This window comes from Gavia stellata, chromosome 17 (assembly GCF_030936135.1).
Source record: "Gavia stellata isolate bGavSte3 chromosome 17, bGavSte3.hap2, whole genome shotgun sequence".
NCBI lineage: Eukaryota > Metazoa > Chordata > Aves > Gaviiformes > Gaviidae > Gavia > Gavia stellata.
The window spans coordinates 10,957,282-10,973,369 of record NC_082610.1 but is presented as its reverse complement, the minus strand read 5'-3'; the positions used below and the strand labels follow the sequence as shown (position 1 = coordinate 10,973,369).

General features: G+C 40.4%; 1 protein-coding gene across 2 annotated transcripts in view; it reads right to left on the bottom strand.

The window, feature by feature from the left end:
• The window catches only part of BTBD10 (BTB domain containing 10), a 31,201-nt gene extending 17,926 nt beyond the window's left edge, over positions 1-13,275 (bottom strand). The window contains exon 1 of one of the 2 annotated variants that reach the window (XM_059825825.1): positions 13,261-13,275. Coding sequence is in view for 1 of the 2 variants with exons in the window: in XM_059825823.1 (XP_059681806.1) it covers positions 5,643-5,743 (101 nt within the window). In the remaining variant the exon portion in view is untranslated. Of the gene's footprint in view, positions 1-5,642; positions 5,744-13,260 lie in introns of those variants that run through there. The other variant, XM_059825823.1, reaches the window with a different exon arrangement.
• Positions 13,276-16,088: the final 2,813 nt, after the last annotated feature.

The window sequence follows — 16,088 nt, the reverse complement described above, 5'->3', positions numbered from 1 at the left end:
AAAAAGAAAAAAAATCAAGATGTCATAAGCGGTAGAATGGAAATTAAAATATGATGAAAGCTGAAGGAGAAAGGGGGATTGTTCGGCAAAAGACTGCTGTTATAAAGAGGAAGTCAGTAAGAAAAACAAGGGACATGATTAGAAAGGCAGGAGAGCATCGGGATTCTAGACTGAAGAGTCAGGTCTTTAGACATGGAAGGAAAATTTCTGCTCACACAATTTCAGTTACCCGAGCCAGTGAATTTTCTCCTGTTTTCAGGGTCTTGTGAGGGTTCACACAATCACCACAGTCTTGTAAGCCTTCTCTTCCCTTCAAAATAAGCCATGGAAGACACAGCTGTAATAAGCTGTACATAATGTTTTTCCAGCATGCTTTCTTTCTCAGGCATTTTTTTGCCTTCAATAGAACAGTCCCCCAGCAGCAAGAAAAAGTACAAGTGCACCCAGGTTCTTTCAACACTGGTTCCCTATATGGGGTCTTTTCTCCATAGCAGAATTAGCATGTTTTGTTCTCCTTTACTCCTATTTCAGGTAGAAAGAACGTGCCATAGATGGATTAGCTCCTGATTCCCACAACCTACCCCTCAGGCCAGGACATGCATCCATCAAAATCCAGGCCAGGCCATGCATCCATCAAAATCTCGTAGAAGCACGGTCCAGCAGTCACACTTAACTTGGGGCTCAACCTCCAGCAAGGAAGCCCTCAGAAATAATTCTCTCTGCTTAAATTGGGAAGTGCTACAGGATCTTCTCTCAGCTCAACACAGCAACTCTGTGAACACTTTCCTGCTCCAAAATTCTTGAATATTCATATAATTTTGGTCTTCAGTTGGCCCTCTCAACTATGAGTAATATTTTTCTTAGTAATTCAGTTCCATTTCAGAAAAATTTCTTTACTGAGAGAGTGGTGAAACACTGGAACAGGCTGCCCATGGAAGTGGTGGAGTCACCATCCCTGGAGGTGTTCAAGGAACGTGTGGACGAGGCATTGCGGGACATGGTTTAATGGGCATGGTAGTTTTGTTTGATGGTTGGACTTGATGATCTTACAGGTCTTTTCCAACCTTAGTGATTCTGTGATATTTTGAAAAGGTCATTTGTGTGCTGGACAAGTTCAAGAGGATTTAGTGTGTGCTTTTGCACAGAAAGTCACTAAGTTTTCCTTCTCAGCAGTGTTCACAAGCTGCCATTTCAGAAATGAAGGATTTCAAGAAGGAAGGGAAAAACACACAAAACTCTTTAAGACCACTTACTATACCTTAGATACCTTACAAAAGAGTGGTAGACTGATGTTTTTGAAAGTCATCACTGAGTGCAGCCCAGTTTTCTAGATTCCAAGAACATCTCTTTCCCAGCCCATCTCAGTTTCTTCTGAGGGCTTTACATCCTGGTGCCAGCAAAATCTAGATTAAGAGATCTTCATCTGCCCATACCATGTTGCAATTAAGAGCAGGCACATTTGCAGTTAACTTAAAGCAGATGATTCACGGTAATTCATAGACTATGACCTGAGCCCATGGTGAAAGTAGGCCTAATTCTTTCCATGTCATATATTGTGTAGGCTTGTCCCATGCTATAAAGTGTTCAACTGCAGAAACTCAATTTACAAAAAGAGAAATAAAACCCATCCTGCAGTGGAAAACAGATTATACATTCTGATATCATACCAGATATGAGAAAAGGACCCTTCTGGGGATGCTTCATGTACTTACAAAAAGCTGAGGCAAGTGGCACTTCCATTCACAACCCATGAATGCATCCTCCCAGCATGCAAAAATAGTATTAGGAAAAAAAATTCTCAGCATTCAGCATCTGCACAATAACTTCTCATCTATGGAGAAGTTTTCAAAGAAGCTGAAGATTTTCAAAGATTCAAGAGGTTCAAGAGTCACGACAACAGAATCACAGCACAGCCATATTTTGTTCATTAACGCAGTAGGGCAGGCAGGACTTTGAAGCTAATACTAACTAAACAGAATGAACAAACAAGGAACTATCAAATGGGACTAAACCAGAAGCAGATTCAGAAAATTAAATCCAGGATAAATCTTAAGGAAGAGGCAAATTTAAGTCACAGATTTTTCACCACAACTCCAGAGAAAGCACTTAGTACAACAGAATTAGAATTAAAGTCTTTCAGCAACAACAAAAACTACAGCACTATGAAGAAATTACATGTGGAAAGCTAATAACCAATAAAAAATTAAATAGAAAATACAGAACAGCAATACCTACTAATGAAAATATGAATTCAGAGACCATTTACTTGTACCTCAGCCACCGTTTAGTCAACATTTGGTTCCTGAAAGTTTTTTTTCCATCTTAATCATGTACTTAAATAAAAAGCATCTCAAAGATTTTTGTAATAGCTTGGACAAACAAGACTGTTACAGTCAGCTTTAACACCATATAATTCATCCTGTCAGGCTCTTTAGATTGATACCAGGGATCATTTGCATTATATTTTTGGTCCTTATTTTCTGCATCTCTCCCTTCTGAGTTTTCTGTTACATTGCCCATCTCAGAACAAGTAAGAAAAGGGAGAGAAAACAACGGTGCAACTTGCCAAAGGTTTCAAAAACTGGATACTTGCCAAACTAGAAAGAAAAAGATATAATGCTAAACTGTGTAACTGCTTAATACATACACCCCCTTAGACAGTTTTGCCACACATCCTTTGCCTCAAACAGACGGCATAGTGAAAGAAGCCGAGTCCCATGGCTATCCCTGCTGCCACATAAAAGCCTTACACATGGAAGGACAGCTCACAGTCCTAGATTATGTTTTCTATGAGTCTAGAAAATTAACAAAGCTATTTTAAGAATGTTAAGGCTGGAGGATTAAACACTGCAAAGCACCAAGAAGTGACAAGCTACGTATCTATCTTAAATATTACTCCCTTGTTGAGATTTATTATAAAGTTCTTATTTCACCATTGCACTTTTCAAACCAGAAGTATTTTTTTTTCCTTATGATAACAAGGCATATTTTGAAAGTGCAAGGCAAATAAGACTGCAGTACTCAAACCTTTTAACAAAGCAGTTCTGTTCAAGTTATACCATTAAAACTTATGTCTCCAAAAGCATTTTTCCCCTCACACTGCATTTTTCACACAGACTTTCACTTGTCTGGAGAAAAAGTGTCAACTAAGTCAGAAATGACAGTAATATGTCTACATTCAGCTACCCAAAATCAAATAATTTTGTTTAGGCTTTTGAATAAAGTACACTATTTCCCAATAATTGGATTCTCTGAAGTAATCAAGTATCTCAAAGGAACAAGGTAACAAAATATTTCTCCTTAATTTATTCCTTATTCTATTATGACCTCAAACTATTAGTTCGGTTCTCATTCGCAAAGCTTTCAAATATGAATCTACATTATTTGGGGGGAAAAAAAATATCAGATGTTAGCTTGAATACTATATCCCTACCGTACACATTAAAAGCTTCCATAAAACACTGGTTGTTCAGCATTTTATTGGAAACAAATTGTGTTTTGCCAGAAGTATGTCCAACTTAGCTGCAATTATTTTAGAGGCACAGATTTCATACCTTTTGATGTGTGAACCTTTAATTCAGATCTTACAAAGTGATCAACAGCAGCCTTTCTGAAAGGCATAGGCTTCCTTGTGTTAACTCCTATCTACCTAAATAATCTTTTCAGAAAGCTGCACAGCTTTTTATTTAAACATTTCCCCAAAATAGATCATCCACAACGTACCACACATGGTAAGAAATGCGCACTGTTTCTCTGGACTGAATTTATTTAGCTTCAGCTTCCAGCTACTACACTTTATTAGAAATTTGCCCACTGACTAAAGCTCATCATCATAATGCTCTTTCTGCAAGGATCTTTAGAGACTCATCAAGACATCATTATTTAACCTTTGAGTTTTCCCTGTCTCAAAAGATATTTAGTAACTTCTATGTCTTCAGAATCCCCTCTCATCAAAATCTCCCCTGAACTGCTGATACCAGACTTCCAATAACATCACTATATATCCAACACCTGCATTACCCCTTTTGACCATATGATGTTACTGGCGGCTTATGTTCAACTGACTACCCATTGAGACAGCGTTCTTTAAAGTGCCAATACTACCAACGAGCAAATTGATGTAGTCTACAAAAGTGGCCTACATTCTTTGTTCCTAAATGTTTAACTTTGTATTTAGTCATATGAAGAATGCATGGTTATTTGCACCCAGTTTATCAAACCAGTCAGATCACATGCTATTAATGAGTTATTTTCATTATTTAACACTCCCCATCACGGGTCATCTGTATCAATATCAGTTTGAGGTTTCATTCCAGATCACTGGTCATGGGAGGCAGCACAGGATCAGAGATGAACTACATGAACTGGGCTCAGCAATGAATCACTCATTTACAATCACACTCTGAGACCTGACAGTGAACAGTCCTCAACTCACATACAATGCCCTATTATATCTATATTGTTCATTCGCTGACACTGTGCCACATTTTGATCCTAAATAAGAAGCACAAATCAACCACTTACCAGGCACCATCATCTTAATTAAAACATCGACTGTACAAAGCTATATTCCATAAGCCTGTACTGACCAGCAGCAGCAGCCACTCTCTTCAGTTCTGTGTTAACCGTTCCATTATTCACATCACAGACAGGCCTATAATTATGTGGGTCTCCATGTGAGTCTTAATTATTGGTGCATTCTTTTTTTCCTGCCCTCCTGGATGTCTCACAATTATCCAAGATTTAATGACAGGAAAATAACCCACAATATTAATTGCCCACAGAAATACTTTGGGCAACACTTGAGTTCAGTTTATCTGAATCTATGCAATAGAAGTCTGAATTAAATTGCTGTTACTGAATGTGCTCCTTAGCTCTTTTCCCATCATCTTGCAAGTGGTAAAGCTTAAATCACTAACAATTTTAGCTAGCTAACAGAGATGTTTTAGTTATATTTAGCACTTCTAAAAGTGAAAAGTACTTGCAAGATACACACTTATTTGGATGCTTATACATATTTCCAGCAACATGCTTCTTCACATACCTTTGCTAGGTGACTAACTGCTTTGCTTAGTTCATTTTTAAACACTGTATACTGGAAAAACACTAGTTATCTTCATAACGTCTTCAAATCGAGAAGCATTTAAACATTCTTACAGTGAGGGATGCAGGTAAAAGCAAGATCTGACACACAGCTTTACAAAAAAGGTGCTATAGAGTATGACACTTGCATGCAAGCAACTATTAGTTATCACCGTGAACAAGTTGCATGTATTTTAAGTATGCTACTTAACAAAGAGTACCAATCACTAAGAAGTCATGAACAGGAAGTAACTTCTAGTAAGCACGCTAAAAAAATGCATATATTTAGCCACTCAACTGGTGTCTTTGATATGAACACAAGGCATTTAGTTTTTTAAAAAAGACTAAAATCCCACCCATGGCAAAACAAATCTAAGCACAGATTAGGGAAGCTGACAAATCAGTTACATTAGAAAATATCTTTTAAAAGAATTAAAGGCGCTCCTTTTAAAAAGAACTACAAAATTTATGACAGGACTTGCCACAACCAGATACAGTAGCCTTTAAAATGAACTTTTATTGTAGTTTTTGAAACGCAATAGACGGTACATAGCACCTACCTTGAATGTTTACAAAGTTTACGAGGTCTATTATGCAATTTCCGATCCCAATTCTCTGGATCACTGGAGTTACTGTCATAAGGATGAGGCCGTCCTGCCATTCCACTGCCAGCTTCCTCACACTACTGCTCTGAAAAGCACACATGCAGCACTCACAACCTACATTAAGAAAGCAGTGTTTACCTTTAAATAATGCCACACAGAAAAAAAAAATTAGACATGCAGAATTTAGTGTTGTTAGGTTTTGGTTTTTTTAAATAAAGATTACAGAAGATAGGATATACTGAAGCACAACTTCTAAACTGCATGACAATAGTCTTCTATACGTTTTGCTGATACCTGCACTAAAAAGATTATTTTGTTATAAGAAATAGAGTTCCATAAATGTTGGCAGACAGCTTCAATTTTGCCACAATTAATTTCACTGTGTCCAAACAGAAAAGTCGCTGGTTATAAAACACAAGGCAAACACATCATGATTTTCTTTCAAATGTATAAAGTTAATTCAAAGAAAGATCCCAACTGTAGAAGAGAGACCAACAGTTTTACAATTTGAAAGGCTGCCCAAGAAGAAAACAGAATTAAGATTAACAAACAGTTATATCCGAGTCCTTACTCCAAAATGGTATCAACAGCAATCCTTAGAAACACTCAACATAGTCCAGTTTCACTGACTTTTGCAGAAAAATCACAAAATGTTAATAGAAAAATAGACATTATAAGCCTACCCTTCCTTGACTGGGATTCAATATTATGTTCAACTCCCACTAAAATTCACTCAGGTAAAAAAACCTTGTGACTGTCGATAAAGATAGCCAACCTTAAATGACTGGTGTTCAAGTCATACCTACAAGTGACACTTGTGTCAAGAAAGTTGTACAGTTCAGAATGACCTGGTTACAAAAACAACAAAGTAGCAACAAGTGAACAGCTGATGATTGTACAGCATCTGGAAAAAAAAAATTGAATTACAGACAGATAAGCCTATTAAGTAATGGAAAGATAAGCCTACTACATTTAGCTAAAATTTTAAGCTAAATATTTTAGAAACATTGTATCTCCCTGCTCCCTTAACTGTATGTCTGTTACATTCAATGAAACTTATCCTTTTTTGGAATTGAGGCCCCAAAGGAATTGAGACTTCTTTAAAACAAGGTAGTTTCTCAAATAAAAAGTCCCTCCAGTCATGGAAAATAGAAAAGCTCTTCTGACAAATTTAGATTCTCTTAGCTGAATTTAGACCCAGAAATTGTTATTACTGGGGAATGGTAGAGAACAAGCTTCTTAAAAACATCAGTTACATATGAGTTTTTCTTTCATGTTCAGTTCTAACAAAGAAAACAGATTTTATACCAAGTATACAATCTCCACCACAGGGTTGGGTTTTTTTCCTGTTATGGTTTCTATAATTAGACATAGTTTGATTGCAAGACTCATACGGTCAGGTGTCCATATAGAGTCAGGAGAGGAAAAAACATTTAAAATTACAGGAAATACACACCTTTCTCATGAAAAAAAAAAAAAAAAAAAAAGCAAAAAGCCCAATAAGCATTTCATTGTGTATTACCTGGAAATTCAGGTTATCAAAGCACGGTCAATGTGTGACAATACTACCCAAACACAGAAGGTGATAGGATTTACACACATTTATCAGGTGTGTTTAGATGCTTAACAAGGAAAAACCTACAACTTATTTCAGAACAGAAAAAGTATTATTAAGGAGACAAGGGGAAGGAAGGCTGATATATAAACCCAGTCACGAGTTAGTTCAGCAGCAGTCATTCAGAACTCAGGTGCAGTATGTCATACCATCTTCATACACAAGCAATACAAAAATAAAGACACCTTTTATCCTGAATTGAAACAAATTGTGTTCATTAGATTGAGTCTCTCGAGCAAGATACACAGTGAATCTTGCTACTTGTGGCAACAACGTAGTTTAGAACAAAAAGCGCAGACTAGCAGTGTCCCAGTGGAACACCACAGCTCCCACTCCGCAATCACTCCCAGCTACTGGTTACCGCAGGGTCCTGCTTCAATTCCCGTATTCACTGAAGCACCACAGTGACAGGCTCATTTAGCACCACGCGTTTCTTTTCAAACTTTTGTTTGTTTCCACAAATTACCTCTTCCCTTTAAAACCATCTAAAAGACTTACAAACACCTCGCCCTCTCAGTATGGACCACAGCAGATGCCTTGTCAGAAACAGGTTGTCATCCAGCAGCTAGTTCTTACTCATTTCATTGAGGTAAGATGTCAGTATTTGAATTTAGCTTTCGCACTGGAAAGACATGTAAAAGTGGCTGTTTTCATGAGAACTGCAACTGAAAGGACAATTTAAAGTCACTTTCTTAAAAATTGTCTCACACTTTCTGCTTTCTCCCCATCTTTCATTTAATGAAAGTGACAGATTCAACAGGAGGGCACAGGTTCACATATACTTCAAAGAAAAAGATTGTTTTAAGGAGGATCAGTTCCTCAATCTGCTTTGCTATGCAGCTACATGGCTTAAGCCATTACAAACAATAGATGACACAAAAGGACAGAAACAAACAAATGGGACTGCTTCTCATGAACAATAGCCTTCCCTTTCCGCCCCCCCCCCCCCCCCAGCATATGAGGAACCCCAGCAGTATCACTGATGAAGGACCAGACTTGCCCACAACTCAGAACTAGAGCACAGTTACGAAAAGATGATAAACAACCTGAAAGTGTCCAAAGCCACACCTTGTGAAACTTCTAAACACAGTTCTAAGCATGTCACAGTATGAACCTGCGAACAAGAAAGAGTCTTCCCTCCACTCAGCAGGATCTTAACAAATAACACTTCCCTAAGAATCAATTTGCTGTAATGCAGCCGATTTTTTTTTCTTCTTGACCATTGTTGATAGTACTTTTGAGCTGATTATAAACAAATGTATTTATCAATTTTATTTCAGGTTTTAACAAACCTGTAAGACCATAAATAAGGAAATTTTCTGACACTTTTCTCTATTGAAAATAGAAATTTTCAATTAGCAAATGCTGTATAAATTCTGTAAAGTAACTAACTAGTCCTCCTGATTAATTTTTACAGACTTCTGCAAATCCGCTTTTTTCTACAATAGAAAAGAATATGTCTCAACTGTGGTTCAAATGATGTATTTTTTCTTTTGCATGGATTCACACTGGGCAATAGTGTTCTTTGCAGAACATTCTGGCCTTGAGCATAAAACAAAAAAGTGCAAGAGTACATGGCCCCAAATACTATTCAACGCCTACCATGAAATCAAGGAACTGTATCTGCAATGTTGATAAAGCCAAAAAGGCACTGGGAGAACATGAAATGAAGAAAAAAAAAAAATCAAATCCAAATATCCTATGTAGATCACAAAACAGTGTCATATTGGCCAAACTGCCATTCTAATTGGCTAATAAGCAATTCTCCAGGTGTAAAGAATGATTTCTTGCCCCTCTGCAGAAAGCTAACGCTCCAGAGAATTAGCACAGGGAATAATAATGTAAAATAGGAAATCAGAAAGCAGACTTCAATATTCAAAGCTTTCAACACAGACAGCTAGTACACTTCACATTTGCTAACATCAACTTGAAGCCAGAATCATCACTGATTTATGAAAGTTGTAGGCTACCGAAATACAAGGGAATTGTGAAGACACCCAGTGGGTTTGGGAATCTAATAGTCCATGTGGTAGAGCCACCCCAGGCATTGCAAAACACAGTAATTAATGTGTTTACACCACTACTTGAAGAGTTTATGAAAGGACGTATCATACACTAACTTACAATAGCTGTAGAACAGATAATATTAAATAATACTTAAAGCATATTCAGCTCTGTGCCATGACAAAATACAATGCACAAAAGATGCACAGCAGATTAAGCAAGATTTAGACAACATCAGATGCTGGACAGAAGTGGACATATACTTTTGTGAGATGCAGGACTTGCACTCTTCAAGGTACTGCAGGTTGGGGAAAAAAAACATTATTTGTAAATCTTTCAGGAAAGAAGTAAAGCTAATCTCAACCAGCATCAACACGTTTCAAGCCAGCCAGCCACACTATATTTATTGATAATACTTGTAAGGCTGCAAAGCTCTGGAGTCTTACTAAAAAAAGATTATTAAAATAGCCTGAAGTTTTGAGGCAGAGGCCCAAGTTGTCATCTTCTGGACACCAGCTCATCAGGTGGAACAAAGAACTGATTGCTCCAGCTGTCAGTACAGAAGACAACATTCAGATAACTAACACATAATACTTCAGGCAGCTACTCAGCTTTAAGCCTTGGTCAGAAGCATTTCCTAAAGTACGACAGGTTTCAGAAGCTCATCTGCTCTAACCTGCTCCATCAGTGAAACACACTGTAAAGGTGAACCAGGATAACTGGAAAGATCCAATAGACAAGTAACCAGCTAGGACAAAACCTGCGTTAGTTGTGACAGAGAAACTCCAAGATTCAGATTATTTATACTTTCCGTAAGGGGTAACAGTCTGCTGTTCGCTGCCTCTAGTCATCAAAGCACAAAAGCACCACCAACAAAAACTAACTTACAAGTAAGATTTACTGAGAATGCAAGCACAGTGACATTACATCCTAATTAAGAAATGCAGTTCAAAGCACATATGCTCATAATGCAAACACCAAATATCATGGAAATCCATAACCTGTCAAGTGAGTTTCTTCCAGACTAGTGCAGACATCAGCCACAATTCAGCCACATAAAGCAGCTTTATAAGTTATCATCATTGAAATGTTATAAAACTGACACTAATTAAAGCATAGGCAAAAAACATCCTTTGCAATACAGTTTCAACATAGTAGGTCAGGACTGAAGCGTCTCTTCATCAGTAAGTAAAAAAAAAAGAAAAAAACGTCCCATGAAGCTGATGATACTCCTATTTCTATAGCACCAAGAGCAACAGATATCTAGTGACTATCTTGAAAGCTTTAACTTTTTACTTCCTAAAAGGAACATGACTATAAAACATCTATCTGATATCAGAAGCCTCAAAAGCAAGAGGGAGACGATTGCCAACTCCCCCCTCTGTACTAGGATTCATTGTGTAATATCAGGCTAGGTCTACCTGTAAAAAGCTCAGTGGATTGAGCAACTTCTCCCACACAAAAGCAGAATCGTGGTTATGGCTGCAGGGAAAAGGAGCAGAACCTAACTTCATGCTGCTACTACTAGCCCCATCTGCTGTGGCCCACCAATATAAAACAGAAAGGAGACAGCCACAGGGCTTCATAACACTTAGCATCAGCAACAAGACAAACAGCATGAAATACAGTATCAGGTAGATTTCTTGAAGAAACAAACAAGGTCTATACCCATGGTTATAACCAGCAGTAACAATATATCTCAGTGAGCAAGAAAATCCCAAATAATTTTTCACATGTTAAATGAATTAAAATATGTATAAAATCAAAAGTTATTTTATAAAGAGATACATACTTTTATTGATAAGCAACAGCACTGGGCCAAGATTTAAGCAACACTGCTAAAGGAAAGCTGTGCTGTAAGAAATTAGGAAGTAATGAGATTTTGATCTTTGCGTATGCATACAGGACAAAAGAGCCCCAGCCTCAAGCGTAAAATCTACGAAAGCATACAGTTTATAAAAAAGTGACAGAAAAACCAACAGTGATTACATTTGTGACTAATTTAATAAGCAGTGTCATCCACACATCAGCTGTTTACCATTTTCAAATGCAATGGCACCTAAAAGGAAAACTGGCCTTCAAGAAGGAATTTAACGTGTGATGCGAGAGCTGCTTTAACTTGTTGTCTTTCTTAACCCCCAGTTTCCCTGGCATTAACACACTGGGCAAAAGCACAAATACAAACGTGCTAAAAAACCTCCTAAGAACAGACTCAAACAGTCATTGGTAGACAGCAGTGATGACCACAGGCAAGATGTAATAGACTATAATGAGTTTTTGAGACAGAGATGGGAGAGATTGAAAGGTAATATGCAAAGGCTTTTGGCAGGAGATTTGTGTGTCTTAACAAAAAAAAAAAAAATCTGTGATGTTTTGCAAGAAAGAGACCTAGTCAAAGACAAATCCACACTGACAAACCTGCAAAACAAATACAGTGGAATGGTTTTCCTTAACTGCAGAGAAACTGTTAAAAAAAACCAAAACCAAACAGCCAGTTCCTTTTGACCGTACTTGTGTTCAAGCTGTATAAATTCAAGGTAACCTACACAAGATGATGCAGAGACAGATTTTTAGTTCAGATAAAAGAAAACAAGTGTGAACTATCAGGTTATGAACTGTGAATAGTGTGAAGTTGATAATTTGAGTTGTATTTCTGGATCACCTAATTCAATAGCAAATTGAAGAGAGAAAGAGAGGGTCATCCAGGGAAAGGATCACCAAAGCTGAAGCAACAACAGAGGTAAGTACTTTTTAAATGAATCACTAAAGATGATTCATGAAGAAAAAAGGCAAGCAAAAATACAGAGAACAGAAAATGACAGTCAAAAGGCTACTAAGAAGCCAAGTTTTAAGCATGTACTCAAATTTGTAAGAGGCCGCCAACAGTAAAGGACAAAAAGATACAATGCTCAACACTACTTCAGACAAAGAGGCCAGACAAGTGACTGAAACAACCCTGGAAAAGGTCTATGATAGAGCTGGATCCAAATTCTGAAAAAAAAAAAAGAAAAAAAAAAAAAGAGTTCTAAAGGGACATGCTTGATGTGATCAGAGACAAAAAAGATGCAGAAGCAATAGCTAGAAACAAATGTAAATTTAAAGAAAAAAAAAGTAATGATAGGCAACTGCAACATATAATTGTACTATGGCAAATTTATCATACAAGGAATTGTTATTTTCTGCAAATTAGATATGGTTATGTGGAAAAAAAGTTTTATAAAGGTATTGAACTCATTATGAAATCACTTGCGTAGGTAAATCAATGCTCAGGGATTATGCAAAATAAGTATGCTCAGGAATTACATGGTAGCTGTCAGGCAGACCTAAGCAACAACACTGTTTCTGTACAGCCCTCATAGCAATTGCAGGTTTTAGCGATAAACATCACACGATTAAAAGTAGTAATTTAAGTAGTGTTGAGCCTACTCATGACACCACACATAAGAGAGTTATCAAGGCGCAGTGACCTGACGAAGGTACTCTTTCTACGACGCTTTTAAAGTGTAAAAGCTTCAGCACACGACCTGTCTCAGGCGATAGGGAAACCCGAAGCAAGGCCCGCGGACAGATGTCATGCTTCAGGAGCCCGGCTGAAGTGCTCTGAAACGCCTGCGGGCGCCTACAGCACCGCTCCAGTCCCTCACAGGGCCGGGGGGCCGCCGCCGCTCGCCCGGGCCAGCAGCACGGCAAAGGCACGGAGGGGCCGGCCTCCCGCAAGCCCTGAGGGGGAACAGCCCAAGAGCCGCGGCCGAGACCCGGGCCGGAGGGGCACGCCGCCGCCCGCACCCTCCGCCGGCTCCGCCGCAACGGCAACGGCCCTGGCCGCGGGGGAGCGGCCCGGCAGCCCCGACACACAGCCTCCGCGGAGCGACGTTCCGCGCAGCCCGACCGGGCCCGGCCCTCAGTCGCCCCTCCGCGTCGCGTCGCGTCGCGCGGCCTCCGCCCGCCACTCACCCGCGCGGCGCCGCGGTCGAGCCACTGTCTCCCGCCGCCACCGGCCGCTGCACCCAGGCCCGGCAACCAGCGCCACCGTCACCGCCACCGCCACCACCTCTCGCGAGAGCCGCCCAGGGCGCAGGAGAGGAGGAAGCGGTGGCGCCGAGATCTCACGAGACTTGCGGAGAAAGGGCGGGGCGAGGCGGGGCGCGAGGCGACGCCGTTGCTAGGGGCGGGCCGGCGCTGTGAGGCGGCGGTTGCTACGGTGTCGCCGGCCGGCGGCAGGACGAGCCCGGGGCTGCCTGAGGGCCGCTGCCGCTCCGCGGGGCCGCGCCGCGGGCAGCGGGCAGGGGCCACACCGCGATCCCGCCGGGCGCCGCCGCAGGGTGTGCGGCCAAACAGGCGGAGCCTCCGCCGAGGGTGGAGGCTGCCGGCCTGAGGGCCTGAGAGGCGGTGCTGGAGAGCGAGCGCCGCCCGCCGGCGCAAAGAGCTGCTCCGCGCCTCCCGCCAGCCGCCGCGGAAAGGTAATGGGGAGAGATGAGGCAGATGAGCCAAACTTTCCCCTGTACAGCTACACTGAGGGGATGATGACTGGGCAGCTGCCTTTCCGCTGGAGCCCTGTCAGTGTTCACACACAGGTGTTCGGAGGAACAACCGTTACCGGTTTTACATGGCAGCACATGACCCAGCACCCAGGCCTCTAGTCTAGCCCCGTGGTACTCTGGCATGGTCATCCATCTATCCCTGCCTGGCACAGAAAAAAAAAGCCAAAGAAGGTCATAATACAGTTTAGCTAGACGAGCTGACATCTTTGCTATCTCAACCTTCCGTCCCAAAACTGATTCCTCATTTAAATTAGAACTATAACTTTTAGGTTTGTACAGCCCTATTGGTTATATAGAGTCTGTGAAATCTGCAGTCTGCTTAGGAATACAATTAGTGGATGTGGCTTTCATCCCATAATACCCCAGCAGAACTATCATATCCCACATTGTACACAACTTCAGTGTACTGAAGCATCAGAGTTGTTAAGATGACACTCAAGTCCTTTGCACTCCTCATGGAGGGAGAATAAAACAATACCAAGCCCCAACTGTATTCAGATCTAAACACAACATTTGTCTCTTTTCTAAGATATTCTTTATAGCATCGTTATTAAATACATGCCGAACTTGACTTCCGTATCAGGTGAAAGGACTGTAGAACTCTAGACAATAAGTATATTGAAGCAAATTGAATAAGTGGAGGGTTTGGGAGGAGAAAGAGAAGGAGCAAATCTCTGCCCAAATTTTTCAATGTTTATCTATTGTCCTTTGGGCACTGTGGGAAGCCAGTTTGGTTGCACAGTGGATGTTTTGGGGTAGTCCCACTGTGAACATCAGCCACCATGTATGGGGGCTTCTCAGAGTCTCGTAAAATGCTATTATAAGCCACCCTTGGACCAGACCTCCCAGGCAAAACATTCAGGTAAGAAGGAACATGAATCTGTATCCTCCTGATGAGTATATTCACCTTGAGCAGGGGTTCTGATTTAACCTCTGGTGGAGGAAGTTGACAAATTTGCTATCAGATTCCAGAGACTGGAAATCTAGAGCCAATGACTCTTGTGTGCTTATGTACCTTACAGAGCATCCTCCTCTTTCAGGGACATCTAAGTATTAATCTAAAGATTCAGTGAGTGTACAGCTCTGGACTTGCCTGATGCATTAGCAGATCTGACTGCTTCAGGCAGGGAATATTAGATAGACAAATGGTACACCTTGTGTTCATTGGGAGAGGAGGGAAAGAGGGGGCAAGAGAGCAAGGATTTGTGTCTTTGCTATATTTAAACGTCCCATAAAAGACACTAGCTTTGCTACAATATAGAGCAAAACATGAATCTGTTAAACGAATTCTCTTTTCCATCCTTTAACAATAACCACAGAGATAAACCACACAGTTCTAGAAATCCACCAGCAGAACAATGACAGCCAAGCAGCCTGCACAAAAGCTGTTAGAATGTGCTAACTAGGCAAGGAGTCAGATGTTACGTGCTGTTTAACAGTGAGCTGAGCAATATTAAACAGCAGTATTTACAGCAGCCAAAGTTCGAAACAGCTAAGAAAGCCGAATCACTAGCAGTGAAATCACCAGCAGTAGGTTCTACCTACAGATCTTACAATTTATCTAGTTTAATATATTAGAGTTCCTGTGATTTTGGCTTTGTTAATTTTTCATGGGTTTGTTTTTTCTTTACATGCTACTGTTTTACTTCCCCTGAGGATGGATATTGATATTAGTGCTTTTTGTTTCAGTGAGTCATGAGTGAGAGGCACAATTATATTTCTTTTCACTGAGAATTATATAAAAACCAGGCAGGTACAATAGATATCCACCTGCACAGGATAGGTCTTTGAGGACACAGATCTTAGCAAAAAGCCCTTGTCAGATCATAAAGCAAGGTTTTCTGCCTTGAAAGGAAGTATGTGCATAGAAACCGCATTCTTCAGGGAGGAAAGAGGCCTTCTAGAGACACCCCATCTTTGGAAGGCTGATCCTGTGGATGTGAAGGGATGCGGACCTAATACTTTTCTAACTTTATCTCACTATAACAGGGGATATAGGAAGTCTCCTCTGGCAGTCACATGCATGTTTGAGTCTGTTGTGAAGTGCAGGCTACCTTAGTATTTACATTGTTTACATGCAAGTACACAACCTGGCATAGACTTAAGGCACGTTCCGGTGCATGAGTGGGAAAAGAATTCGAGCATACCCAAGAGTCATGCCACGTCCAGTGACGTTGGCCGGAGATGAGATTTTGGCTCATACTAGCTCAAAGCTCCATATTCAGCCATGTGCAAGCTCAA